We start from the raw sequence: 27,401 nt of genomic DNA, 5'->3' as shown, positions 1-27,401 counted from the left end.
ACTACACCAACTCATGTGACCCAGGAACAGGTTGCAGGCAACAAATGGTTAGGACAAAAAGAGGTCAGTTTTTTAAAAGTGCCATTTTCAGAATTGTGTCTCAAAATCCAACTTTACTTTTAAAGAGGGATTTAAATGACAATTATTTAGAGACCGAACACAACATTCCTATCAATCCCAATTTAAAGTTATAACTTATTAAATGTAATAAGGTAATCCAATGTTATCCTATGGGTGGGGCAGGCCTTGTAGTAGTAGTTTCACTATCGGGATATGTATCAGTCAAAAGTACATGTCCAACTTTTTAAATGCACTGCATGCTGCTCTATTGGCTGTTCAGGGCCTTCCCTAGGGGTGACTTATGTGCATTGAAAAGGAAGATTAGGCCTGGCATAAGGTTTATTTTACCAGGTGGAAATTACATTTTAAAATGCACACAGGCTGCTATGACAATCCTGATACAGGTTTAAAGGGTTACTTTAGTGGATGGCACAAAGGGTGCTGAAGTCCCAGTAGTAGCAGGATCTGGAAACATGTAGTACCACTTTACGCTGGATTCACAGATCAATTAAGTGTGACAATTTGTGGAAGCTAATGTTACCATGGCTTAGGGACAGAACACAAGCAATTTAGCACTGGTTAGCAGTGGTAAAGTGTGCAGAATCCAGAAAAGAGTCAGCACAGGAGGAATAAAGGTAAAGCATTAGTAAAAAAAACACACCAGTGATGTTAGGCCCAACAGCTGTCTTTCATCAAGTAATGCTCAAAACACTCCACGAACTGGGACCAACTGAAAGCTGTCCCCATCACCTAGAGCAATGTTCTCTTTTATGCGCGGACTTGCCAAAGATGACCACCGCTCGTAGAATTCCTGTATTTGTCACCTTAAAGTACTACCTTTCAAAGAGATGGCCTGAATTACTTAGGCATTGAAGACACGCTATTTTCAGTTCAGGGACAAAGGCCTTTCAAAAGCAAAAACCAAATTAATTATGCCCTGCTCCTGAATTTCCTGACAGATTCCTTCCTGCATTTATTTTTAGCCAGACTGACTCCTCTTCTGATGAATTCTGCTTTTCTATCAAAATGTAAAGCTGTAATTTTCGGGTGGGGTGTTTTAATTTTATCTGAGAGTAATTCTTACCTGAAAGATGTGAGTTGTGTAGAGGTTATCACTGTAGGTAAGAACCGCTTAATAGCAGTTCCTCCAACTTGTTTTCCACCTCGGTCATGGGGAATAATTGGAAGGCCTGGGAAAATCAAAAGGTCAAGCACAAGACTGGGAGGAGTCTCAGAACGAGCCTTCTGTCAGAAATAGAAAGTCAATGTTATGGAATTAAATCCTGTTTGCAACGTTAATGCTGTGTAGAACTGCTGATCTGCAATTCAGGATCAAGCAATTAAAAGTGGAATGAGTGAATTTTCAGATATGGAAAAAGGTGATAGGGACTTATAAGAGATGTTGGATGTTCACTTGAGTGTTATTGGGGTGAGAAGTAAAGTATGTATCTCTGTTGACTGGAATTAAGCCAGTGGTCTCTGTTGTAGATCAGGAAGTTGGAGAGACGGAGGACTGAGTATTATTGTTATCTTCTTGGAGAGCTTGAGGGTCATCTTGAGAAGAGGAAGAGGCATTTGAAAGTGAATTGCTATTATCCTCTAACATAGCTAGCATACGATAGACCCTTTGTCCTTTATACAATTGTGTCTTCTCGAGTCGTGCATTAAAAGATTACTTGTGAATCTTACTGGAATTACATGTGATAATTGCAGATGTGTGTGAAGCAGGCCTTGCACCTTTCGCCAGTCAAGGAAGCGGGGTACATGAGTGAACAGACAGCTGTGAAAAACTTGTTGCCTGGCTATTGTTGATTTTTGGAGCTTACAGATACACGCGTGCAAAAGGTTGACATACAATGATTTTGAATAACAAAATAAGCATGTACAAGTTGTTTTGTGGTTTTGAAGTTCCATGTGGTGCTCACTACATGTAGGCACTTATGTGCAAACTTTGTAGGAAAAAAACACTGCTAAATAATACATTTATTCAAGGAGGTAAAACTCGTGCTAATGCTGCATGCAACGTGGGCTAATAGTCTTCGTTGACTAATATTCTATGTCAGAGATTGATTTGTGTGAAGGGTAGCAACCTGTAGACAAATATCTGCCAGTTATGAGATTTTTTTGGGGATTAAAAGCATATTTTTGCCAGACAGCAAAGGTTGGGCTCATTTCTTTGTAGATATATCTATGTATTTATCCTAAAACACGGGCATTACATTTTGCATCTTGTGTTCGCTCTACCAGCTGTTCCTAACCTAGCTAGTGTTTCATAGCTGCTCAGAGATTGATGTAAGCTATTTTATACAAAGTCAGAAAGCTTCCAGAAATGCGCCATATTTTATAGCTGAATCATCATTACATGTAAATGCATGAAGAAGGAAAATTACTTTTGCAGCTGGAAGTACAGAAAATCATGTTTACAAACTATCATGTTGTGATACAAAATAATGTTGCCACTCTGCAAGCACGACCCCAATTATCCATGCAGCGCTCTTCGCCTTAAATGCACAAGAACATGTTTGCCATTCAAAGTAGCAGAAAAACGCACAAAATGTATTTGCTTTTGTGACAAACTTTGAACACAGTCACAGAAACTACACTTTTTGCAGTAGGCATGCGTTGTTATCTTCTATCTTTAGACTGGTGTTTGCGGTTAGGAAAAGGGCAGGATCAAGTGTGACATTAACCCAGCCTGTAGAAAATAACTGTTTAATCAAAATTGTATATGTCAGCAGAACAGTAACCTTTCAGAGCCCGCCGCAGCTGCGCCTGCCGTCAAACAATGGAGCCTGCTGGCAACAGTTGCTGACTCACTGTGAACTATTTTCTTTAATAGCACATGCTGTTTTACAAGGGCATGGAACCAGATGTGCAAATAAGCAACGTGCCCGTCACCATTTTGCTGCCCATGTAATTGTGCCTTTTTCGACAGCACACAGCATCGTAAACGTTAGGTCCCTGGGCGTTCATTTTCCTCCCCCTCAGTCTCAGCACCTTAACAGCCTGTTGATTTCCAAGCAGACACAGGCCAAGTACCTCAGCTTCAGCCGTCATCTGTTTCTCAGCGCCACGCAAAAAAGCGCGGCGGGTGGATGATTTAAAATGGACGCACATTTTGGTGTGCACTTGATTACCCGTCTCTCCGCAGGAGGAGACGAGATTTGTTTAGAGGCCAGATAGATACGTGGTTTGTGTCCCTGGGCAACAGAGTTTTTTTATACAGCCAGCATTTTCAGCGTGCATTCAAGGCCTCTTTCTGCCACATTGGAGCAGTGCCAATCGCCGGCATTAGCATTGTGGATTTAATAAGTGAGTTGAATGAGTGACAATAGATAATTAGAGATACATCATGAAGGTTCAGTGGAATCGAATAGGAAAGTCTCAATGGAGGACCCAGCGTGAATTCTGAGCAGCTGTATTCTGCAGTAATATGTCAGAGCAGAGGTCTTGAAAACATTAATTTTCTGATAAAAAAGACCATTGAAATACTGCATTACCCTGCATACTGCATTTCAAACACTGACTACTCGGTTACGGAGTCAAATAATATCCCCATGTCTTTTTAGTGCTAGAGTTAGCAAGCATCTTTGCAGCACAGGAAACACTTTATATATACTTGGAATGATGTGGATTGCTCTGAAAAATCGGCTACTAAGTACAACCGTTGATGTGGGAGCGACAACCACGACAAATCTATAATTATATGGTTATCCTGAACAGCACCACAGCCAGTCAGTGCCTTGCCCATCACATAGACCTCTGTTTGTCTAGTCTCAGTCACTAAGGTTCAAGTAGAGATGCACTGATCCCTCATTACAGTGCTAAATCAAGGTATTTGTTAATTGAAAGTATGTTTGAGAAGGTTTAAGCTGAGGTTGTGTGATATGAATTGGTGACAGCCTCTGCTAGACGTTTTCTACGCCCTAGGACATAATTTAGAAAACATAGATCAAAGCGGTGCACTCCAGATTGTGCCAATTCATCCTCTGCATCAGAGCGTCACGTAGTTGGAGGGATAAAAGCCATTACTGATGGGACCTACCCTTTCGGCTGATCGTGTTTGACCAAAATATCAAGTCTGATATATTGTTACTAGAATATCGTCATAAGAATACTGCGATTTTAAAAATACAATTAACAGGAATATCACAGGTAGGACTATCTTTTATAGTGTTGTTTTTGATATCACTTTTAAGATGTTGGGGCATATTATCAAGCACAGAGTTAAAATTATCGCTGCTTTAGCGGCGGAAAACTGCTGCTAAAGTGGCGATTATGGGCTTGAAAATATGCCCTTGAGAATTCAATAGAAGCCCATGTTGACACCAGAACATGGGTTTCTATTGGAATTCTCAAGGGCATATTATCAAGCCCATTATTACCGCTTTATCAGTAGTTTTCTGCCTCTAAAGCAGCGATAATTTTAACTCTGTTTCTTGATAATTTGCCCCGTTGTTGTTAAAAATATTGATGTATGTCATATAGTTTCTTACAATATTTTCTTACGTATATTGTAAGTATTATATATATTTTTCAATTTTCTTTGCAGTATAATGTTCAAGGGATTTATTGAATTTGGTGATTATTTAACACAAATGTAATTTTTTTTTATATTTACAAAAATTGGAAATACATAATATTTGAATTTTTTTTTTAAATTAAATTTACACTCTTAAATGTTAATGTGTTTTCATTATGTTATTTTTCATTGAGGTATTAGCTTTTAGTAGCAGGATGATGGGTGTTAGTGTTATATTAGCAGTACTTTCCATTAAAAAATAAACAGAAATTCTCCAGTTTAGGTATTTACTTTGAAGGAAAACATATTAATTATAAAATATAAAAAAGTTATAGTTAGAAATGTATTGCTTTTAATTCAATTTGAATTAGCTGTTGCATATATTCATATATTTACATTTTTTAAATGTGAAATGTGAGTCTTTTTAATGCATATTTTAATATAGTTCATACTTCAAAAATCTCAAACTATTACATTGCAAATAATGTACAGTTTATTTAAGATTATAGGAATGATGAAGTATAAGTCAACTCTTAACTACAACAAAGACGGAAGGCAGAAACAGATAAACAACCAGTTAAGGCAATACCAGAGAAGCAAGCAATATCTACCTTAACCCCATACAAATTCCAGGAAAAAGAGCAACCAAATCCCTTATTTTGAGGCGAAAACCAAAAGCAGTCCAACTCAATGTCACAATAGCACACAGAGGAAGGCCGAATTATGGACATTGCCAGAAGAAAAACCAAAAGAAAACACAGACCCAATGATCATAAGTGTAGCAGCTACTGATAAATTGGAGATCAAGAATAAGTACACCCAAATAGAGAAACAACACTCCAGCTAGAAGCCACACTACCTCTGGTCCCAGTCATCGAGTTAGTTTCAAGTCACAAGCAATGAGGTGTACCAGAAATTGTGACAGGCTATGTTATGGTGAGGCAGAGTCAGAGGAGGAGGAGTGTTCTGTGCACCTTAAGTGTGCATGATAGTTCAGCTACCGGTCTTGGGACAGCCAAACAGTCATGCACAGTTACCATTTCTCCACCTGGCTGTGTTTCACAGCCAGACGGAGAACAGTCCAAAGGCTCCCAGGCATTGTCTGAGTGGCCAAACAGGCGGTGCAGACAATCACAATGCTGCTTTCATGCTGGTGACAGAAGCATTGTGATTGGCTTAGGGTAGCCTGTGTGCTAAGTAGAGGGACGGTTATGAAATTTATTAGGGAAATAAGCTCGTTGGTGCACATCAATTCATCACATCTGATATAAAGCACATCCCAAGCAATATAATAGAGAAGCAACTATAACAACATGGGCCACAGAAGAAATAACAAACCAAGTGTTTGCCCAACAGGAGCTTTTTCAATATTGGGGGATAGAACTAAGGAAGGCAGAATAACCATGTAACCCGGGCCCCTTACTTCTCCCTAATAAGCATGACATTAACTAAGGCCAAAGCAGGCCCAATACACCAAACTCAGAACATAGGCATATGGCCTTGTGGGGAGCCTTAGGGACACAACCGTCTCTGACAAAGTTGCAATAGTGAAATCAACAGAAATGCCCAACTAACTTCAATAGTAGATGAATAACAAGAATGGTCTTTTAGCTAACAAGACCTAAACCCATGTTGATCCTGATGCCCATAAAGTTTGGGAAGAGTAAGACCTCGTCAACATATGCTCTTGGAATGTTCATGGCTTTGGAAAAATGCCCTAAAATAAAGACACAATGGACTTTCTCCAAAATGTTGACATCATCCTCCTACAAGAAATATGGAGCCTGAATCCCATGCCTTTAGGTGGATATATAGAACACCAAACTTCCGCCATTAGGACCTCCAGGTATGGGCGTCCAAACGGTGACATTTAAACATACTCCTCAACAAAATATAACTGCTGCTAAGAAAAGATTGACTTAGGAATCAAGTGTCTCCAGGTGACTAAAATCACTAGACTAGGCCAGCCAAGTCTGTCAAATACACTACTCCTCCTGAACATACATATTCACTGAGGGAAAGCTAAAAGTCAAAACATTTGCAACCCAGGTAAAACTAATAAAACCATTGCAAGAATTACATCAGAACTCAAATGCATTAGTTTCAGAGTATTTAATGCAAGACTCTTTCAAAACTTACACGCCACAAATACATCACTGGTTCAAAAGCACAAGAAATTAGACAAAGAAGTCATTGGATTTTATGGCAAGACCCGGAGGCCAATATTATGCAATAGATCCTTTATTGCACCACTCAGCAGTGTTAAAAGCTTCTGGAATTTAGAACTTCAATCAAACATTCTAGACATAATAAAAAACCCCAGCAACCATTTGTCTTCCTCCTTTTATTGCTGCTGCTCATGGAGATAAGTATAACTTTATGGCACTCTTGTTAGGACTGATACCTGTTGAATGTTTGAAGTTTTTTTCGTGCTTATTGGATAAAAGTGAAGCGCTAGTGACTGGTGTTGTTTCGCATTTTAACTGTGGATGATTTTGCGTCTCAACTTGTTTCCTTAATCTGTGAAATTTTACTCGACTCCCATTGTATACAAATTAATACCCCCCGTTGGGAGAGGTAACGTTAAGAATCTTTTGCCCTATCTTGTTTTGTTATTTGAGGCTTTTTAAAGAGTTGTTTTCCTCGCAGGCCCTAACCGACTTTTATATTGGTTGGGCCTCGTCGGGGAACATAGTTCATGGCAAATGAGGAGAGCTCACCTGATGCTGCAAGCTCTTTGTTCCATCACACCGGAGAAATACCATTGTTGCATGCATGATGTGACGAGCAACGCATTGGAGCTAGCGGCGCTTTTTTGACGCCTCGCGTGTGATGTGTTAGCACACAAGTTTCCGCGTCTAGACCGCCAACTGACTTCCGGGGCGAGAGACGCACTTTCTCTTTTGATTTTTCACCCTCTTACAAACCCGTAGTTGGCTCATCTTAGAAAGTTGACATCTGAAGAGCTTTTGCTATGTTTTTTTCAAGTCAGAAGCCGGCTCTTATTGATGCTTGTTTCTAATATTTGTTTTCTTGTGATCTGAGAGGGTGGTTGGATTTTCCAATTTATTGTCTCTATTGTATAAGGTGTATTTTCTTTGAGGAAAGATAACAGGTACTTGAGGAAAGATTCAAAGATGGTAATTTGAGTCATATAATCTTTACTTACCCATTACTGTTCTGGCATATACATCACAATTAAAAATAACATGGAACAGGGTCAAGGCTCTATGTACCGCTCTTTAGAGGAAAAACGTAATAAGGCAATTGAAAGAATAACTACTGAGGTGTCAGTTAGAATGGAAAAGAAACTAGAATTGCTGGCCTTGAAGTCATCCAAGAAGGATGAAGAGTGTTTTTGGTCCATGCCTGAGGCAAAGGCGGGACATAGTTCAGCTAAAAAAGCTTCTCGGAAGAGGAAGCATGTCAATAACAATGATTCATTGTGTAAAAGGAAAAAATGTACATTGGTAGTCTAGACAGGCAAGGAAAGGATGTTGCAGGCATCAAAGAAGGGCATCGACACAAAGTTGTGGTCTGTGCCGAATTCTCCGGCAGTACGGAGGTGCAATTGAGTTGTCCCTCCGATTTTGATTCGGAGGAAGATGAGTCGTACAGAAGGAAATTGACAGTAGAAGGCATTTTGAGTAAAGAGGTTGGATCACTATTAGACCCCTTGTTTAAGAGCATGTTTGATCCTTTACTGATCAAATACCCTTTATCTCCTGAATGGACATCCTCAGATCATGTGGCTGGGTATTTACAATATTAGATGCATAGTGAGAGAGCCAAGAATGTACGTGTGGAGTTGAGATCAAAATGTCCACAACCCTCCATTGATAGGAAGGTGTTGGCCACACCGGAACTGGACACTAAGATTGTTGCTTTTATTGTGAAAGGAGGGCATGACCTCAGACAGGGCATTGATAGGGGTCTCAAATCCTGTCAGGACAGGCTTCTGGACGTTGTGAGTCCACTGTCAAAGATGTTTGATCTTGGCCGAACAAGTGCATGTTTACAGGAATGATAATGATACCGGTGAATTCCATCAGTGGATTCAGAGAGCGATTTGCCTAGTAGGTAAGACAAATACATTTTTAGGAGAGGCAGTCGTAAAAGACCTTTCAAGGTATGTGGGGGCCTTCAGCTCTTTATAAAAATCCCAGAAGGAGATCAAGAATGTTTTTCATGATCAAATACAACATCTAACAATCCCAACTGTCACTCCCCAGGACGGGTAGAGGAATATTACCCATACAAACCACATTAGAAATCAACAGCATTTATGGAAGTGTGTCCACGGCGCTCAATAGCATGAAGAGGGTGCCTTCTGAGTCTCTCAGGTAGCCGGGCCCCCACCTAGCTTATTTAAGTAAAGCCATAGAGAACTGCATAATGCGATTTTCAAAGCATATCACTAGGTTTTAAAGAAGCAGTAGGCCAGTAAGGAAGGTCCTTTTACCCCCTGCCTGTTATAACTGCATCCAGTGTCTCATATGATATCATTTGGTGTTCTCGGCATGACTTTGGGCATCTCCAGGCTCCAGTTCTCAGATGCACAGTATTCCGGATGTGACTCAGATTCTGGATGGAGAGACCCCCGTTCTAAAGTCTCCTGCGTCGCCTGTTTTCCACTCAGTTGGGCCACAACCTCCATCATCTTACATCACCCCAATTGAGCTTCAGCTTAAGAGGGCCCAGCCAGGCTTTGCCTTGGTCACTTAATTCTGGAACTCCATCATTGCTGTTGCCATCCTCCATCACCTGTGTCTGATCTTAGTCCATTTTGGTCCTCCAGCCAGTCCCATACTTCTTGCGGGGAGTGAAAGAACTGTGCCTCATCCGTGGTCACCACCTTCAGTTTTGCTGGGAATAGCTTTGTCTATTTGAGACCTAATTGTTGCAGCTTCTTTTTGGCCTCTTGGTAGGATGCTCACTGTCTCTGGACTTCCCTGGAAAAATCGTGGAAAAAGCGCACTGTAACATTGTCCACACGGAGCTCCTCTCTCTTGCCTGCTTGCACCAATATACAGATGCAGTCTTTGCAGTAAAGCAATTTCTCTACCATTGGTCGCAGGGTGCACCAGAATGCGGAGGTGTTGCTGGTACTCGGTATGCCCTTTCTAGGGCAAAACACGTGGATAGTCCCTCAGAAACCACTTCCATGCACAGCCAGTGTGTGATGTATTTCACAAATCAGTGCCCTTCGTTTTCTCAGGCATGCCCACCACTCAGATGTTATTGCGGCGTGAGTGATTTTCAGCATCTTGCACCCTGATCTCTAATGTCTGCACAAATCTTGCGCCCTAGTGGACCATACTGTTTCTTTTCCTTTTTTGGGCCTCTTCTAGTCAATCCCACAGGAGTCAGAGAGCCTTTTCCTCAGCCACAGGCATGGGTGCCACTACTTCTCACCTGCAGGTAGTTCTGCCTCAGGGATTGGTGTGTCCGCTCCTAATTCCAGCCGCTCTCATCTATGAGATATCATGGGTGTACGCTTTTGCCCAGTGCCACATTGATCTGTCAATGCCCGGGCGTGAATAGGGTCGCTGGGGCGTATCTTCACGTGCTGGCCATCCTCCTCGTCATCCCGGCATACCTGATAGCAGGGAGGAATGTCAGGTTGCAGTCTCATCCGTTCATCACCGCTCCCAGGATGGGTGCCGGAGCTCAGCTCCTGCGGTGCCACCCCTAGGGCCTCAGGGGCACTGCCATTGTGTCCAGCTACTCTCTCTCAGATCACCGGGGACTATCATCAGCCTTAGTCCTCAAGGTGAGCTAGCTCAAGGGTGCGACTCTCTCTTGTGCCGCAGTCTTGCTGGCTTCCCGCTTCCCCACACTGAACTGTACTCGCTCTGATCAGGTACCGCCATCTTGGCACTCGGAAATCCTGAAGGTTTCGCTCCTATTCCAGGGCAACTCTGTTATCAGACATCTTGAGCAATTAAGGGGTCACAGGGCAGTGTTCCATTACATTTTGGGCCCTGGGTTGTTTTCAAGGGGTCAGGAAGGAGGCAAGAGGAGCTCGGAGTCACTCTGCTCACTCGATCGGGGTCATTATAAACTAGACAGAGGGTATAAAGGAATAAATACAAAACAGTTACTGGGTAGAGTACATTTAATTTACCCTCTCCGCAATTATTATTCTTGATGAATATATCAGACCAAAGTTATATCCTACATGGACAATAGCACCTAATCAATGAGATAAACACAAAAAATTACATATATCACACCATTCTGTATATGAACAAGAACAACATACAAATATAAAAAAATAACCCTAACAAATATTTCTTACTAGTGTCTTCCATACAATTCTGGACAGACCACTAAGAGGTAGTCCAGGTGACACTCTTCAAGGTTAGTCAAGTAATCCAATTTTTTCTAGTGTGACACCCTACAATTTTAAAGAATCACTATAATTCTATTGACTCCTCCTTATTAGTGTCGTCGACGTGACCACGTTTCAGCCTATGATCATTTTCTTAGACTTCCTCAGGACAGGGTTAATGCATTAATCTGTATAACATCTGAATGGCACAGACTCATGATGTCCTTCCCACCTTGCACCACAAAAGCATCTCTAAGTACTCGACTGGATCCGGCACGTCTACCAAAATATGAGGTGGGGTGCCCTCCTTTGGGATCGGGCTACTAATTCAACATCCGTATCTTGTGAAAATCCCTCCGCAAGTATTTCCAAAATCAAAGCATCCACAACCCAGGGATCACAGTCTCTTCATTAGATTTCGCTCCATGTACAGACTCCAAGATATGGCCTCAAAGGCTGTCCTCCCGTCGCGTATACTCTCGCCTTCTGACAATGTGTCCGCCTACATGCAAATCGGTCTCCCTCGATCTGGGAATCACTATATCCTCAATAGCTAGAGCTCCACTCGATCGCGTTCAGGCAACTGGATTAGTTAATAAAAAAACATTTTTGGCAGGTGGCCATAATTCAGTGACTCATGAGGGAAGTGGATTAAATTGAGTGAGTGCATAGGTGTCGATAAAGGTGAAAATACAGTGACACAGATGGGTATATATTCCTAAAGATGGCAAAAAAGAGTTAGAAATGAGAAATCAATGTGCGTGTGATCGGTGATCAGAAGGCAAGAACAACTACAACATGATGCCACTGAAGGGAATTGGGTGGAAAGAAAAAAGTAGAAAAACTAAGGATCCTTCTGAGACCCAAGGTATGTGTTTTATGAATCTGTAAGTTTTAGAAGTTACAGACGTTTTTCAGTTTTTTTCCCTCGTGTTTGTTTAACAGAACCTTACATTTATTTGCATGACATAACCACACACAAAACTGATACTAAAAGCGTTGGAGCTGTAAAATAGGAAGTATAGTAATTATAAGGAACAATTCTTTATGGTTTTTTAAATGATTATGTTAGTTCTCACCTTGAATCACTCTCATTGGCTATTTCCATGATCTTCTATGATACGTAAATAGAAACCCGATAGATAGGCATTAACCACATGGCTGCTAGGCGTTTTCCCGTCCTGCGCTGAAGTACCAAAATAACCATTAATCATGACGAGCTGGCCTTGTCATCCGCCCACGGCAGGTAAGCGCCATGACGAGCCCAGCTCATCATTAGCTTCGAAGGGGTTAAAACCGAGGGGCATATTAGCAAGGAACCTCGTTAAAATTATCGCCGTTTTATCGGAAGGAAACTGCTGCTAAAACGGCGATAATGTACTTGCTAATATGCGTTATAGAATTCCTATAGAATCCCAGGTTAGATGTGCAGGACATCTAACCTGGGATACTATAGGAATTCTAAAACGCAAATTAGGAAGTGGAGAAGTGTGGCTCAATGGTCAGAGCAGCAGATCCTGATGCAGACGTCTAGCCTGGGACCAGGGTTCAATTCCCCGCCTCGGCGGGGCGGGGCTTGGGCTCAAAATTCTACGGACCTGATATTTCCCCCCTCAGTGCCTATTCCAATCATGGAGTCCCACTCTGCAACTCTAGGCAATAGCTTGCTTAATCTCCACAACAGCCCCCACAACGCTAAGGATGCCTGGCCTCCACCTAGGGGGTGCCCAGGAGTGGACGCCACACAGGGAAAGCCAGGATGGGTTCCACAGCGGTATTTGTACAAGCGCCTTGAGACCCTTGCGGGTGAGTAGTGCGCTATACAATTATCAATTTACATTTTAGCCCATTATCGCCATTTTATCGGCAGTTTCCTGCCGATAAAACGGCGATAATTTTAACGAGGTTCCATGCTAATATGCCCCTGAATACCTTGTTAATGTCTGTAACCGACTAATTGCACACTGGTTTTCCTTTACATACTCCTAAAGTGAATTGAAATTCTAGGCGTTTACCGACATGTTTTCCTCATGTGCTTGCTGGAACAATCACGCTTTATTTAAAAATAGAGAGACGAGTCGGGGAAGCAGGGAAAGAGATAAATTGATCCAGCATTTAACAGTTCAGTATTCCAACCACTTAAATGTCAGTGTTTGTAAACACAAGCTGACATCCTTTCTGTGTGTTTCACCACCTTTTTAAAATCAGCCTTTCTGAAAGCACTAAAGCTTAACTTTCCCCACTCAGTCCTTTCTCCTACACTTTCTATAGTCATTGAAAGAACAAAACTACATGGCGTCTGTTTGTACGCCTTCCAATTAACCGGCTCCTGGCTCTCTGAAACTAGCCGGCCTATTTTTCGTATCACTTTGGTAGTTTGGAAAAATTTACATTATTCTCTTTGATGGCACACAGTAAGGTCACGTTGCAGAACGCTGTCAACATTTCTCCTTCTATCCTTCGTAAATTTATGATTTCTGTTTATAATGGAAGAGATGTTTCATTAGAACTGCAGTTCCTTTTTTTCATTCATCTTATTTAAGGTTAACTTCTCATGCAATTTGCAATTCCCTTCAATTCCCTCCAATATTTCCTTACTAGCGCTTCTTGTTTCTCAGACACTCTGCCAATCACAAGCCCATAAAATACCCAAACTTATTTTATTTCTACTTTTGCAATTCTGCAAAGGACGAACAATGTCCCATTAGGTAGCCAGGCTCTTTACATTGCCACGCCTTTAACAGGGGCACTGGGAGCAACCTAAAGTACAGTACGACCGGATGCAAAAGAGATATTTCAAGGTGAAAGAATTAAGAAGTAAAATGTGTATAATATAGGACACAAGCAGAAAAAAAATCAGGATATGCAAAGGATTATAATGGAAGACGGCAGATAATGGATACCTTTAAATAGTACTAGGACAAATTCAAAACAAAGAAAGAATAGCAATTTCAATATGTACTAAAATCGTTATTAGGTAATCCCAATACAAGAGTAAAGTGAAGAAGAGGGCTGATGTATGAAATTTCAGCTCGATGCCTGAAGCAGAAACGAGAAACAGTTGCTCTACTTCAAGATGGAATTTAAATAATAATTTCTTTTTTTGGGGGGGTGAAATTGCATCACTTTTTTATGTCATTTTATTAAATATCATAAAGGTTTAGCGAAATCATGCCCCCTGATATTTTGGTCTTTGTAGGCATTTTTTTTTAACAAGCCATAGGCTGAGGAGTGTACTGAGCATGGTGAGGGACATGAGTTACGGGTGCATTGTGTGTTGCTCACCATAACTGGAGAGTTTCAGTGTCTTTTATAGTTTGTGTATTTCTAATCATAACTGACCTTTATCTGTGTTTATTCAATGAAATCTATGGATTTTCAAAGATGCTGATGAATTCACCTGCCATGGTCCCATTCTGCAGTCTGGGCTTGACATAACCAACAGACATCTAAAACATATAAACGGTTGCTAAATATATTAGCAGATAAACACATCGTTGACCCCTACTTAACATCTTTATTAAGAGACCCTTTTTCTTAATTATGTGAAATAAGTCTATTCTACTATTTATTTGAAGAATACAAATTTCATGCACCTTTAGAAACATAACTAGTCCTATGTTTGTTTTAAACACTGTATATCTTTATTCATGTTTAAAGAAAAAGGCTTTAAAGAAGCTATGATCATCATTGTTGGGATGCAAAGGTCCTCTACATGTTAAAGGCGTGTACCCCTGCCCTGAGTGCCCAAATTACACTGATGTCGGGATTCCTAGTGCAGATTTTTTGCCATAGGCTTGTTCGCTTGACATAGGCCTGTGTCATGGATTGCAGTCTTCTGAATGGAAAGGGGAGACCACTCGGTGACCCGGTTGGTATGTCCGAAGCGGCGTAGCCGGAGCACGCCCCTCGTGCCCGAAAGAGGTTGTCCTAGACACCCGTCCGGAAGTCCGTGCACGGATGGGCGTGCTTGAGGTGGGTTCCCGCCCTCCCGCAGCTGGATAAATAGTGCGGGAATCCAAGGAAGCTTCCTCTTGTTCCTGTGCTCTGAAGGCTGCACCACTCGTCGCTCGTGAGCCCTCAAGGGAACAAGCTGCACTCTTTGACCCACCCACCAGCCCCTTGTTGCAGATTTTGTGAAATAAAGAAATATTCTCGGTGATTATTTTGATGTAATAAAAAGTATGTCAGTCATTTCTTGCATCATGAATGTATGACGAGGTATGCATATAATTGAATACTTGCTTGTAGGCCTTTTTTCCTTTGTAGAGACGTAAAGGATTGGATTCAATAAAGATTGTGTTTTGCTTTAGGACTTTTTTCCCTTAGTAGCAATGTTGAAGTCGGTGAATTATCAAACTGTTGCAGATTTAGGCATAATTTTCTTTCCTTAGTAGGTAAAACAATTGTCGTATTTATTTTTTGGTCGGGCGGTAAGGTCATGATCGGTGAGCAGTGATTTCAAGGTCCCTAGGGGAGGCGCCACCCATTATGGATGGGAGCGCCCGGGGGGAGGCGGCCATTGGCCCCTCCCATGAGGGGGCGGCACCCACTACGGATGGGGCACCCAGGGGGAGACGGCCATAGGCCCCTCCCAGGGGGAGACGGCTATATGCCCCTCCCACAAATTTCCCGGGGGCCGGATATCCGCTCTGGCGGAAGAGAGTGTGGGAAAGGGGGGGAGTCCACGCTGTCCTTCTTACAGATACCTCGCACGGGAACTCGGACGACCTTAAGATGGCGTAGAGTGAAAGGGGGCCCCCACGACAAGGGAAGTAACAGTTGGCTGCGAGGGTAAAGTCCTCTGCGCATGCGCTACTCACACCGTGAGGGCGGGAAGTTGGTGATAGGGATCTGACAACGGTTAAGACCTTGCCGTTGGCCCTTAATGCTAGGTTGTACAAATTCAAAAATGTAATGCATTTATCAGGATGCTAGACTCGGCTAGGAAACCTTTGTATTAGAGATTTGTTAAGGTTAGCCTGAAAAACCTGTCTTGATCAAAATGTAATTGAAGTTGAATTTGTACATGATTCCTGAAACGTTTTTAATTTAAAGTTTAAAATTTTGTTTCATATTTTAATAAATACGGCCAGGGGGGTCGTGAGGCCCCCCCGCCTTCCAAAAGTTTAAATCTGTGTCTGTCTCCTCCCGTGGGGAATGGTGTTGGGAGGGGTGGCGGGCATCCCGGCCCATACCGGAAGGGGTGCCCAAAGCGCTACCTCATAGTGGTGGAAAACTATCACCTTCCCCAGGAGTTAGGCAGCATGATCACAGTGGTGGCAGAAAACCATGTAGTGATCAGTAGTAGTGAACAGTTATGTTGGGTCATGGAAGTGAGGCCTACAGGATTGTACAGTTTTGTTTTTTAAAGTTCAACTGCTGTGTGCTTAACTGACCCCTGGCCTACCTCAGGTAGTTATGGAGTGCTGTGCAGCACATGAGTAGTGACTCTGTGTTAGGTGTTTGCGTTCATGGGAAGGGAACTGTGCAAGGATGGAGCAGTGCTATTCAGTGCATGTGTGATTAGTACATGTGCTGGGTGCATTTATGCCTGAGAGAAATTTCAAGGTGAAAGAATTAAGAAGTAAAATGTATATAATATATGACACAAGCAGAAAAAAAACTCAGGATATGCAAAGGATTATAACAGAAGACGGCAGATGATAGATACCTTTAATAGTACTAGGACAAATTCAAAACAAAGAAAGAATAACAATTTCAATATGTACTGAAATAGTTATTAGGTAATCCCAATACAAGAGTAAAGTGAAGAAGAGGGCTGATGTATGAAATTTCAGCTCGATGCCTGAAGTAGAAACGAGAAACAGTTAATCTACTTCAAGATGGAATTCAAATAATTATTTCTTTGGGGGGTGTAATTGCATTACTTTTTTATGTCATTTTATCAAATATCATAAAGGTTTAGCAAAATCATGCCCCCTGATATTTTGGTCTTTGTAGGCAGTTTTTTTTGTTTATAACTAGCCATTGGCTGAGGATTGTACTGAGCATGGTGAGGGACATGAGTTATGGGTGCATTGTGTGTTGCTCACCATAACTGGAGAGTTTCAGTGTCTTTTATAGTTTGTGTATTTCTAATCATAGCTGACCTTTATCTGTGTTTATTCAATGAAATCCATGGATTTTCAAAGATGCTGATGAATTCACCTGCCATGGTCCCATTCTGCAGTCTGGGCTTGACATAACCAACAGACATCTAAACCTTATAAACGGTTGCCAAACTTTGTGCAGATTAATCAAATGATGTTAAATATATTAGCAGATAAACACATCTTTGACCCCTACTTAACATCTTTATTAAGAGACCTTTTATCTTAATTATGAGAAATAAGTCTTTTCTACTATTTAATTGAAGAATACAAATTTCATGCACCTTTAGAAACATGATTAGTCCTATGTTTGTTTTAAACACTGTATATCTTTATTCATGTTAAGAGATAGACTTTAAAGAAGCTATGATCATCATTGCTGGGATGAAAAGGTCCTCTACATGTTAAAGGCGTGTACCCCTGCCCTGAGTGCCCAAATTGCACTGATGTCTGGATCCCTAGTGCTGAATTTTTTTCCATAGGCTTGTTCACTTGACATAGGCCTGTGTCATGGATTGCAGTCTTCTGAACCGGGAGGGGCGCCCAAAGCGCTACCTCATAGTGGTGGAAAACTATCACCTTCCCCAGGAGTTAGGCAGCATGAGCACAGTGGTGGCAGAAAACTATGTAGTGATCAGCAGTAGTGAACAGTTATGTTGTGTCACGGAAGTGAGGCCTACAGGCTTGTACAGTTTTGATTTTTAAAATTCAACTGCTGTGTGCTTAACTGACCCCTGGCCTACCTCAGGCAGTTATGGAGTGCTGTGCAGCACATGAGTAGTGACTCTGTGTTAGGTGGTTGTGTTCCTGGGAAGGGAACTGTGCAAGGATGGAGCATGGCTATTCAGTGCATGTGTGATTAGTACATGTGCTGGGTGCATGTATGCCTGAGAGAAATACATTACATGAGCGATGCACTGCTTTGAAGTGCATGTGTGGATAAAACCTGTGCTGAGTGTATGTGTGCTTGTGTTACATGTAGGGGTGAAGTGTTGTAATGTGCACACATTGTGAGTGAGTGTGCTGGCAGTGTGTGTAAACAGCACTCTCCGATTAAATATGGAAACATTTCTGTGCTGAACAGTATGCTGAAACAGAGTGTACATCGGTAAATGTAAGGGTACAATGCAAGGAGGAACTGTGCTGGACTGAAAGTGTGCTATGGCAGTACACTGAGTGACTGTGCCTTACAATGAAGCACTGGGTGCCATTTTGGGAAGCCCAGGCCTGCCTGGTAAAGACATGAGGAGGAGAAGAATACTACAGACAAATTTGTGTATTGCTGCATTCCTGGGAGCTGAGTGTGGACATATGGAGGGAAAAGAAAGAGATTCCCTTTACATTTCAAAAGACTGCTCTTTGATTCAGTGATAGATCACAATGAAGGGCTTGGACCGTCTCAGGAAGGAAGATGAGGCTGTTAAGAGAATCACAAAGGGTAGGGCTGAGTGTCTGTAATTAACCTTTTGATGCACTTATTACTATGGTTGAAATCCAGGAGTGAACTCTGGTCACTCTCATGAACTGTGTTGTGGATAATTAGCTTCAGAATCATGCCTGCTGTGACAGACATTTTATAAAGGAAGATGAAAAGGAGAAGTTCCCACTTCAAAAGAAGAATAATCCTAACATGAAACTTCAAAGACTATATCAAAATGGTGTCTAGAAAAGGACTTCAAGAAGGGGAGGTTGAGTCCCCAAACATTTGTCATCTGCCAAGCAGGCAGATGGGCTGTGCAAGAAGGGGAAGCCCTGCCAGACTTTTGCCTGTGACCAGGACTAGAGGGCAAGGATGCTAGTGTCGCTGCTGGGTGAGAGGACAACACTTAGGGAATCCAGAACAACCTGCCATGAAGCCTGGAACACTAGCACCTGCCTCCTTGCCAAGACCAGTGTGTCCTGTGAGGAAGAGGAGAGCATTGTAGAGAGTGAAGTCCAATGGGGAACCCTACTGTGAGGGCTACCTATGTGAGGTATAAGGGTTTAATTGTGCACCAATCAGGCCATAACCCTTGTGCAAGACTGTTTTCAATGTCCTTTGCATCCTTGGAGAAGGCCACGGCACACTGTGTCAAGTACCAAACTAAGTAGAGGTTGCCAAGCCCATCCAGCCTTGTTGCAGGGATCACATAAGCCAGTGGGGACCCCTGGTGAACAAGTTATGTGACCTGCATGCCAGGACTTGTGAACACATGAGTGGTGACCCCGTATGCCAGGAGGGACAACCGTGGTGTGGGCCATTGCACCTGAAGAGTGTGTGTTGCATCTGGAAGGTACTGTGGCAATCTTGTATGCCGTAGGTGCTCCTGGAAATAAACCAACAAAGAATTTGACCTGATGCCTGAGATTGTAGTGAGACTGTGACCGGTGGGTCTAACCGCTTCCAAGGATCTACCCTGACTGACACCCATGGGCCAGGAGGACCCAGAGGACAACAACACGCCCTCACAGGACTCCCTTGCCGGTCAGCCTCACTATGCAGTAGCTACTTCTACATTTTTGTCCAGAGAAGCAATCCTATTTAGTTGAAGCTATAAGCAATAGTATCTTGCCTCATGGAGCCCTCATTGGCTACAGTCTGCTGTCTCATCCCACTGGAGATTTTGAACTTCCAAAAACGGGTCAAAGTCCGAACATAGCAACCTTCGCCACTACTCCATGCAGTGGCTCCTGGTTGACAATTCCTCCTCCTCGGACAATTGTAGCTGCCTTACCCCATGAACTATACCTTCTCAGGAACTTTCCTTTGAAAAATGTTTTAAGTCCAAAGGTAAGCTGAGACCGACTCAGCACATCTCGTCTACCTGAACTGATTTCCATCTCAGTCAGACTTAACTGTGGATTTTGCCCAGATACTAGCGGTTGGTGCATTGATATTTTTGGGCACTATTTTCCTTTGAAACTTTAAAAAATCACAATCTGGTTCTACTGATTGGATTTAATTTGTTTTAGTGTCATTGTATTTTTAAACATGTTCTTTATTATTCTCAATTGGTGTTGGATTTTTCTTGTGTGTGTTTTCACTTTATTACTGTTTATATTCTGCATAACTACTTTAATCATTGCCTCTAAGTTAAGCCTGACTGCTTTTGTGCCAAGCTACCAGAAGATTAAGCTCAGGTTAATTTAGAGACTTTTGTGGTTCACCCTGACATGGATAGTGGTGGTTTTTTAGGAGGATTCCCACCCCCTCTAGCAATGACAATTTCTTCCACACAATGCATGATATATGGAGCTTTAAGTGATGTGTATTAAAAAATGCATTCTTTAATGCAAAATGATGAATGCAAATTAAAGTATATATATTAAGGAAGCAAACATGTAATAATGCAACTAAGTACCTGAACACACAGGAGGATTATATTATTTCAGTTTGTTAATATGCTCTCCATATTCGGGGTTTCTTTTGCCTCAATGACCTCAAACCTACAAGCAAGCAAATCCATGGAAATATAAATGTTATCAACCTGACCCGAAATGTTCCTCATAACATTGAAAACAGTGTTCTTTGTTTGTGGCTAACGGTGAATCTGTATTTCTGAAAATAAAATCTTGGTCTTCAGAAAATAATACGTTTCAGAGTGACCTACATGCTGACATCCTTCAACGAGGCAGAATGAAGCCTTTATGGATTCTGCTTGTGTATTCTTTAATTTCTGTGTCGAGGATTCTGACACAATCCACTATATTTTCCTAATCAGAACATTTAGCCTCTGGCCATGAACACTCCAAAGCATTCTTAGTCAACAAGAAACAGCTGGGTTTGAAATTTCAATGCAATGTCTAGTATTTCTTTGACACAATAGTGTCGCTATGAACTATATTGAATGACTATGGATTGAATTGATTTGAATTAATCGCTTTTCGGTTCGGTTTTGCGAATAGGTTCTATAGCAAGGACAAGTTCTAGAAGGTACTTTGGCAAAGCATATACATTTGTCCAATCATTCCAATAGATTTGTAAATGTTGTAATGGAAATCAATGAGGAATATGGCAATAAACAATTACTTCAAGTTGAAAGCATTACAATAGTATTGGGCTGCGATTTTAATGCTGAAACCTCATATTTATATACAGTAGACTCATGCTTATGTATTACTTAAAAGAACAAAGCCTCCATTCAGCAGAATAACAAAAAAAATGCTGTTCTGAAGAGGAATGTTTACTAAAGAGTTGCATTGCCTCTAGTATAAATTTGCCACATATAACAAAAAGTATGTGATGATCTTTCTTAAAGCAAGCCTGCCTGGCTTTATTCCAATGTGAGAGTTCCATCCATATTGACATAATTCTAGGTCACCTGCATTAATGGCCTAAAACCAGGCAGGTGCAGAGAATATTAGCTCATGATTCTCAACGGATCCCGCAAAAACACAGCAGAGTTCAGATATGGCAGAAGACAAAGCTTGCCTTATTTCTCTCAATGGGATTTAAAAACCCTCTAATAACTGGAGTATTGGTAGTAAGCAATGCCTTCAAATGCTTTTCTTCATTATTAATTGTATAGGACCTTAGCACAAACACTGATAGTTTTGCCTTTGTAAACTCAGTCTAATGCAAGAGCTGAAGCAAATTACATTATTTACTAAATGCTTTATTAAAGATATAATGTGCAGTATATACTTTTGAAAATGAAGGGACAGATTTACAAGCCCCGTGCGCCGCCGGTGCATCACGTTGAATGACACACCGGTGGCACAGCCTGCCAAGGGATATTTACAAGCACCGGTAAAGTCACCATGCGTGACTTAAACTGTTCTTGTAAATACCGCCCCTGTTCATGTAACACTTTGCGTGTTAGGTGCAGGACATGGGTGGTGCTGTGGGTGTTCCCACGCAACACCCATGTCCACTGATGCATTAACAGATTTACGAAAAATCGTAACCTTGGGAATGCGTCAATTTATTTATATTTCTCCTCGTTTTGCTTGGCTACGCCACCCTATGGGTGGCGTAGCCAAGCAAAACGAGGAGAAATATTTTCATTTTTCCATGTTTTTTCCTCTTTCATTGCGCGCTGCATTCTACAGCACACATTGAAAGAGGAAAATGCCTGCAGTGATTGCTTTTGAGCAGGAAGGGGCCCCTTCCTGCACAAAAGCAATCTCTCCATGACGCAGGCATCCTTGCATCATGGTGCAAGGGCGCCTGCGCTAGCGCATGGCAGCTGTTTCTGCGCCAGCGCACAGGAGAGCACAAGAATGCGACTCCTGTGCTCTGAAAGTGCAGCAGTGTTGTGCAGCCAAAGGGCTTGTGGTGCAGTGCTGCAGCACTTTCTTGTATATCTGCCCCCAAGTGTGTTCAATGCAAGTTTGCAAACGATTTGTATCGAAGAATTAAAATCATACAATAGGGAAAGCTGTAGTTACAATTCATAAGAGAAAATTGTAGGTGAGGAGACATGGAAAGGGTATGCTGTTTGGTGGGTGTGGGCTCCAGGCAAGATTAGAAACTGATGTAGAATCCGTGTCAGTGTAAATACTGCTGTGGTTTTTCGGCACATACTTGTCCAGGGGCCACCCAGTACCAGTAACGGCTGCTACCGGACAGGAGTGGTGGGGCAGGGTAAAGGATTATAAAAAAGATAAAAATTAAATTTAAAGAACACACTTACTTTGCTCTTGCTGGCCGGACGCCGCCTCTCCTTCATCTTCCTCGAGTCCAGCAGCAGGAAGCACCCGGGCTCCCAGGATCCCAAAGCCAATCACAATGCTGCAACGTAGTGTTGTTATTGTTCTGAGCGCTATAGTTCGGCTGTCAGACAGGCAGTGGGAGCCTGGGCATGGTCTCCACCCAGATTAAATGCAGCCTTGATGGAGAACATTTTAAGTGCGTATCACGCTTTGGCAAACCCTAGACGGATGGCCAAAGTGTAATGCGCACTTACAAAGTGCCCACCACTCCTCCCCCTGCAGTGCTCTGGCGTCACAGAGCCCAGTTCTGCCCCTGCAGAAGGAAAAATAAAATGATAATAACGTTGTATTATTATCATTTTATTTTTGCTTCTTGAACTACTTGGAGAGCAGTAGGGAAACGTTCCTCCAACTTAGCGGAGGAGCCACCTCTGCCCAGTACCCTGAGATAAAAGTGCAGATGTGCAGAATAAAAAGTCTCTCTGGCTGCTTCTTAGAGAGTAAAAACGAAGTCACTCAGCTGTCTTTAGTCTTAGGCATTTGATATTTGTAGCGAGGGATACGGTTGCCAGGTTTGCCTATGGATTTGACGCTAGTGTCTATTTCCTGGCTGGCGACCTAACCTGGATATCACAGCTATATTAGGGAGCCAAGGGCTAGATATGTTTTTTAAAGTACACACGTGCAAATTACCAGCTTTAAAGTGCGTATATGCTGTCTGGAATTCGTCAGCCTACTCGGCGGTGCCAGGATCTCCCACGGTGTCTCCTCTCCATCTAGCAGCCTGGCCTAGATTTCTAACTATTCCAAGAGGTTTATAATTAAAAACGGAAATCTGACTGTGAGTAAATGCACTCAGTTACTTGTTGTAGTATCTTTTGTTCAAATTTGTTTAAAAGTTTCATGAAGCGAGAATTCAAACATGCACAGTAACAGCTTTAAAGTGCTTGTATGCTGTCTGGAAATTGTCAGAGAACACCAGAGCTGCAGGATAGACCTTGGTTTTAATATTCGTGGTTCCTCTCCAGCCAGCAGCCTGGCCCGGGTTTCTGACTATTCCACGAGGTATATGTTAAAACCGGTATGACTGGCATTTTGTTCAAATTTGTTTAAAAATGTAATAAAGCGACAGTTCAGATTAAGGTTGTTGGGCTCTGTTTAAAAGCATTGTATGACAAATTGTAAGGCCCAAAGGTTCCCAAGGTGCAGGTTGACTAAGGATTGGTCCAGGTAGTCTTTAAGTCTGTTGCTGTGCTTACTGCGATTCGTGTTGTCAATTGCAACCACAGTATGTTGTTTAGTGTGATGGGTTTCTGCGTGTTTTAGTTTAAAGCAGTATTTGACAATAGCTCGCTGTTGTCCTGTTGATTGCCTCGTTGGCCCGAATTCCAGCAGATTTTTACTTGGAGAGGAACTCAGAGCAAGTTTGATCACACAGAGGTAAAATTTTGTTTGGAGTTTGTCCAAAAGAGCTGAGTCATAACCAAACAATGCCTCACTGCAGTATATTACAGTTTTAGGAGTTTTGCTATTAAGACTTTCAGGAAAGGATCAAGTGTTGGACCTTTCAGTTTCTTTACGCAGGATACTAAAAGTGACTCTGAAGGCATTGCCCTTGTTTGTGAGGCCTCAGAGCTGTTGTTTGGCCAGACCCTTGTCATCTAGCAACACCCTGAGGAATTTGTATTGTTTTACTGTTTTTAAGCCATGTGCTCCAAGATGCCAGGTACCATTTTTCTTGTGTTCCCTGCTAACCAGCATCACTGTGGTTTTGTTTCTATTGATGACCAAATCATTTTGTATCGCTTGCAAGTGGAGTAGGTTCATCATCTCTGCAGGCCCACTTTGGTTAAGCTACACAGGATCACATCGTCCATGTATAATAGATGGTTCAATACTGTTGTGCCGACGTGTGGAGCTTGACTGTTGGTTTTGTCAAGGGCAGGTGAAAGAGGATGAAGAGCCATGAAGAGGTTTAAGAGGCATGAGGCCAACATGCATCCCTGTTTAAGGCCTTTTTGAGTGTAGATTTTTCTACAATTGTTCCAATTTTGATCCGTACCTATGTTTTTGAGTAATGTGACTCGATGACTCTAAGCAGGTGTGAAGGGAATTTCCAGGTCCTGAGCTTTCTCCAGAGCTTTACTCGGTTTAGACACTCAAAATCCAAAATATAGACAACAAAGCAGAGGTAGGTCATAGGGTACTGCTTTCCCATTTGGTCCAGAAAGGTGAACAAGGTAAAGATGTTGGTGACTGTGCCGGAACCTCTTGTGATACCAGATTGTTTTATTGGGATTATTCAATTTATCTCCACCTGCACTCAGGTCATCTAGGACAGCAGATGCAACGTATTTTGCTTCATTTTCTAGGAGTGTGATACGATAAGAGTCTTCTGGCAAAGTTTTATCTCCTTCTTTATGGATCTGGGTAAAAACAATGCCTCGCCATGAATCAGATATGAGGCCCATGTAGACTGCGTTGGAAAAGAGGGGAGTAAGCTTTGTTACCCAGTACTGTGGATTTTGTTTGCAAATAGCCTTGGATAGTCCACTTGGGCCAGGGGCACTGTCCCTCCTGCCTTTAATTATGACATTCACTGTATCTAATTTGAACAGTTGTACCTCTTATGAGTGAAGGGAGAGCCATAGATCTGGTACCTAGTTGGCCCCCTGCAAGGGGTTTCATTGTGATGGACGGTCCTTACATGGTGAGGTTGAGTTGTCTAACCACAGCAATTCGGAATTTGCCTCTAAGAGAGATGTGGGCACGAGGTTGTTAGCTGCAGAGAAGTGCTTTTTTAAGAAAGCAGCCCAACACTCTTCCCTGATTGGAGTGTTCCCTAGGGGCTGCTGCTGTCGATAAAAGTTGTTCACAATTGACCAGCGGTTTGTTGTGTTAGGTTGCTTACTGTCATAGAACAGTTTGGCCCAGAAGTCATCTTTTTTTTCTCTTTTCGAGTCAGATTGACTTGGCATATTCTGTTTTAACAGCCATTAGAATGTCCATGTTGCGCGTTGTTTTTTAATTACCCCTTTGAGATAGCCTCGAGCCCTGGATTCATTTTTTCTTAGCCACGTGACAGGCTGCTGATCTCTTTTTAGGTTTTTGGCAGTGACCTTGTGAAGCTAAAAAGTGTGTCCTGGGTGGGCTATCTGTATTGCAATTGTTGATTGCAAGTATGTCAGTTGTGAATTTTTGCCATGTGTAGTTGATGCTGAATTGGGAGCGGAGTACAGCAGGCCTGCTCTAAACAACCTCTTTTTTTTGGCCAAAAGCCAGTATTTGTGGAAGGTAGTCACTCTCGCAATGCTTTGCGATTTGGAAAGAACGAATAGAAAGAATGATTAAAAAGTATAGCCAATGATGGACTTCCACCGTGGACCAATGTAAGTGAGATTTCCCAGGCAGCCTACTGGTGATCTACCATTGAGTGCTCTCATCCGAAGGTGCTCAATGTCAGCACAAAGTTCTCCTCACTTTTCCCCATCTGGTTTCTTGCTTTTGACACCTTGGGCTGTATATCCCAGTAATTATTCTGTTAAATAAGAAATGTGTTGGTTGATCCAGAGCTTTTTCGAAAAGAGGTCGCACACTGCTCGTCCCATCAGCGTGTGACCCCGGAGCATGATGGTCGATGTAGTAGGTATCAGCAGGTGCGCTTCTACCGAGTCTTGAGGGGGTTCACTGATGTGCTTGCCATCCCTGGACACGTGTTTCAAGGTCATTACCTCTCATCAGCAGGGATTAGGCTTGTGCACTGGTTTGCTGCGTGGGCTGCCAAAAATATTCATAGGTCCAGATACCTCTTATGGCGCGCAGGTGAGTTGTCTCGAGGTCGTCACCTCCACCGGCTCAAGGGAGCCTGTATAAATAGTTTTTCCAAAAGATGTCGCACGCTGCTCGTCCCATCAGCGTGTGACCCCGGAGCATGATGGTCGATGTACTAGGTATCAGCGGGTGCGCTTCTACCCGAGTCTTGAGTCTTGAGGGTGTTCACTGATGTGCTTGCCATCCCTGGACACGTGTTTTGAGGTCATTACCTCTCATCAGCAGGGATTAGGCGTGTGCACGGGGTTGCTGCGTGGGCTGCCAAAAATATTCAGAGGTCCAGATACCTCTTATGGTGTGCAGGTGCGTTGTCTCGAGGTCGTCACCTCCGCCGGCTCAAGGGAGCCTGTATAAATAGTTTTTCCAAATGAGGTCACACACTGTTCGTCCCATCAGCGTGTGACCCCGGAGAGCTATACAGGTGCCCTATAAACAGAGAATATAATTAAATAAATAAATATAATATAACAGAGAAAATACTTTTTTTCGATTTTCTTAGAACTGGCGTCATCGTGTTTGAAATGTACTATACCACTGTTTTTATGTTACTTCTTCCTCAAGGTTTTAAATCTTATTTTAATCATCTGCAATTATTTATTTTTCAGACAAGAAACTGTGGTGGGCAGACCATAACTTAGCGCAGATGGGCACCTGCAATAAAAAAGATGGAAGGAACCTTACTGTTCTGAGAAATAAGACTGCAGGAGTTGTTCATATGAAAGTGTATGACAAAGAAGCACAGCAAGGTGAGTTATCTGAGATGCCTTTGTACTGCCCTTTGTATTCTAACAGCTGTTTCATGTTCACTCTATCAGGATGAACCATGATTGGTGTCAACTTCCCTCATACTGATTAAATGCAAAGGTCAGTACCAAGAGTGCAGTGTGTGTTGTAGTCTTGGTTTATA

At 42.3% G+C, this 27,401-nt stretch overlaps 1 protein-coding gene across 1 annotated transcript in view; it reads left to right on the top strand.

Moving 5' to 3' along the window:
* Positions 1-27,401, top strand: part of LRP1B (LDL receptor related protein 1B) — a 3,669,685-nt gene that overhangs the window by 2,427,735 nt on the left and 1,214,549 nt on the right. The window contains exon 33 of the mRNA XM_086955170.1: positions 27,100-27,240. Within this exon, the coding sequence (XP_086811296.1) occupies positions 27,100-27,240 (141 nt within the window). The remainder of the gene's footprint in view (positions 1-27,099; positions 27,241-27,401) is intronic.

The sequence above is a fragment of the Lissotriton vulgaris genome, chromosome 2_1, assembly GCF_964263255.1.
Source record: "Lissotriton vulgaris chromosome 2_1, aLisVul1.2, whole genome shotgun sequence".
Taxonomy (NCBI): domain Eukaryota; kingdom Metazoa; phylum Chordata; class Amphibia; order Caudata; family Salamandridae; genus Lissotriton; species Lissotriton vulgaris.
Note: the sequence above shows the minus strand (reverse complement) of the source record. Positions and strands in the feature narration are given on the sequence as shown.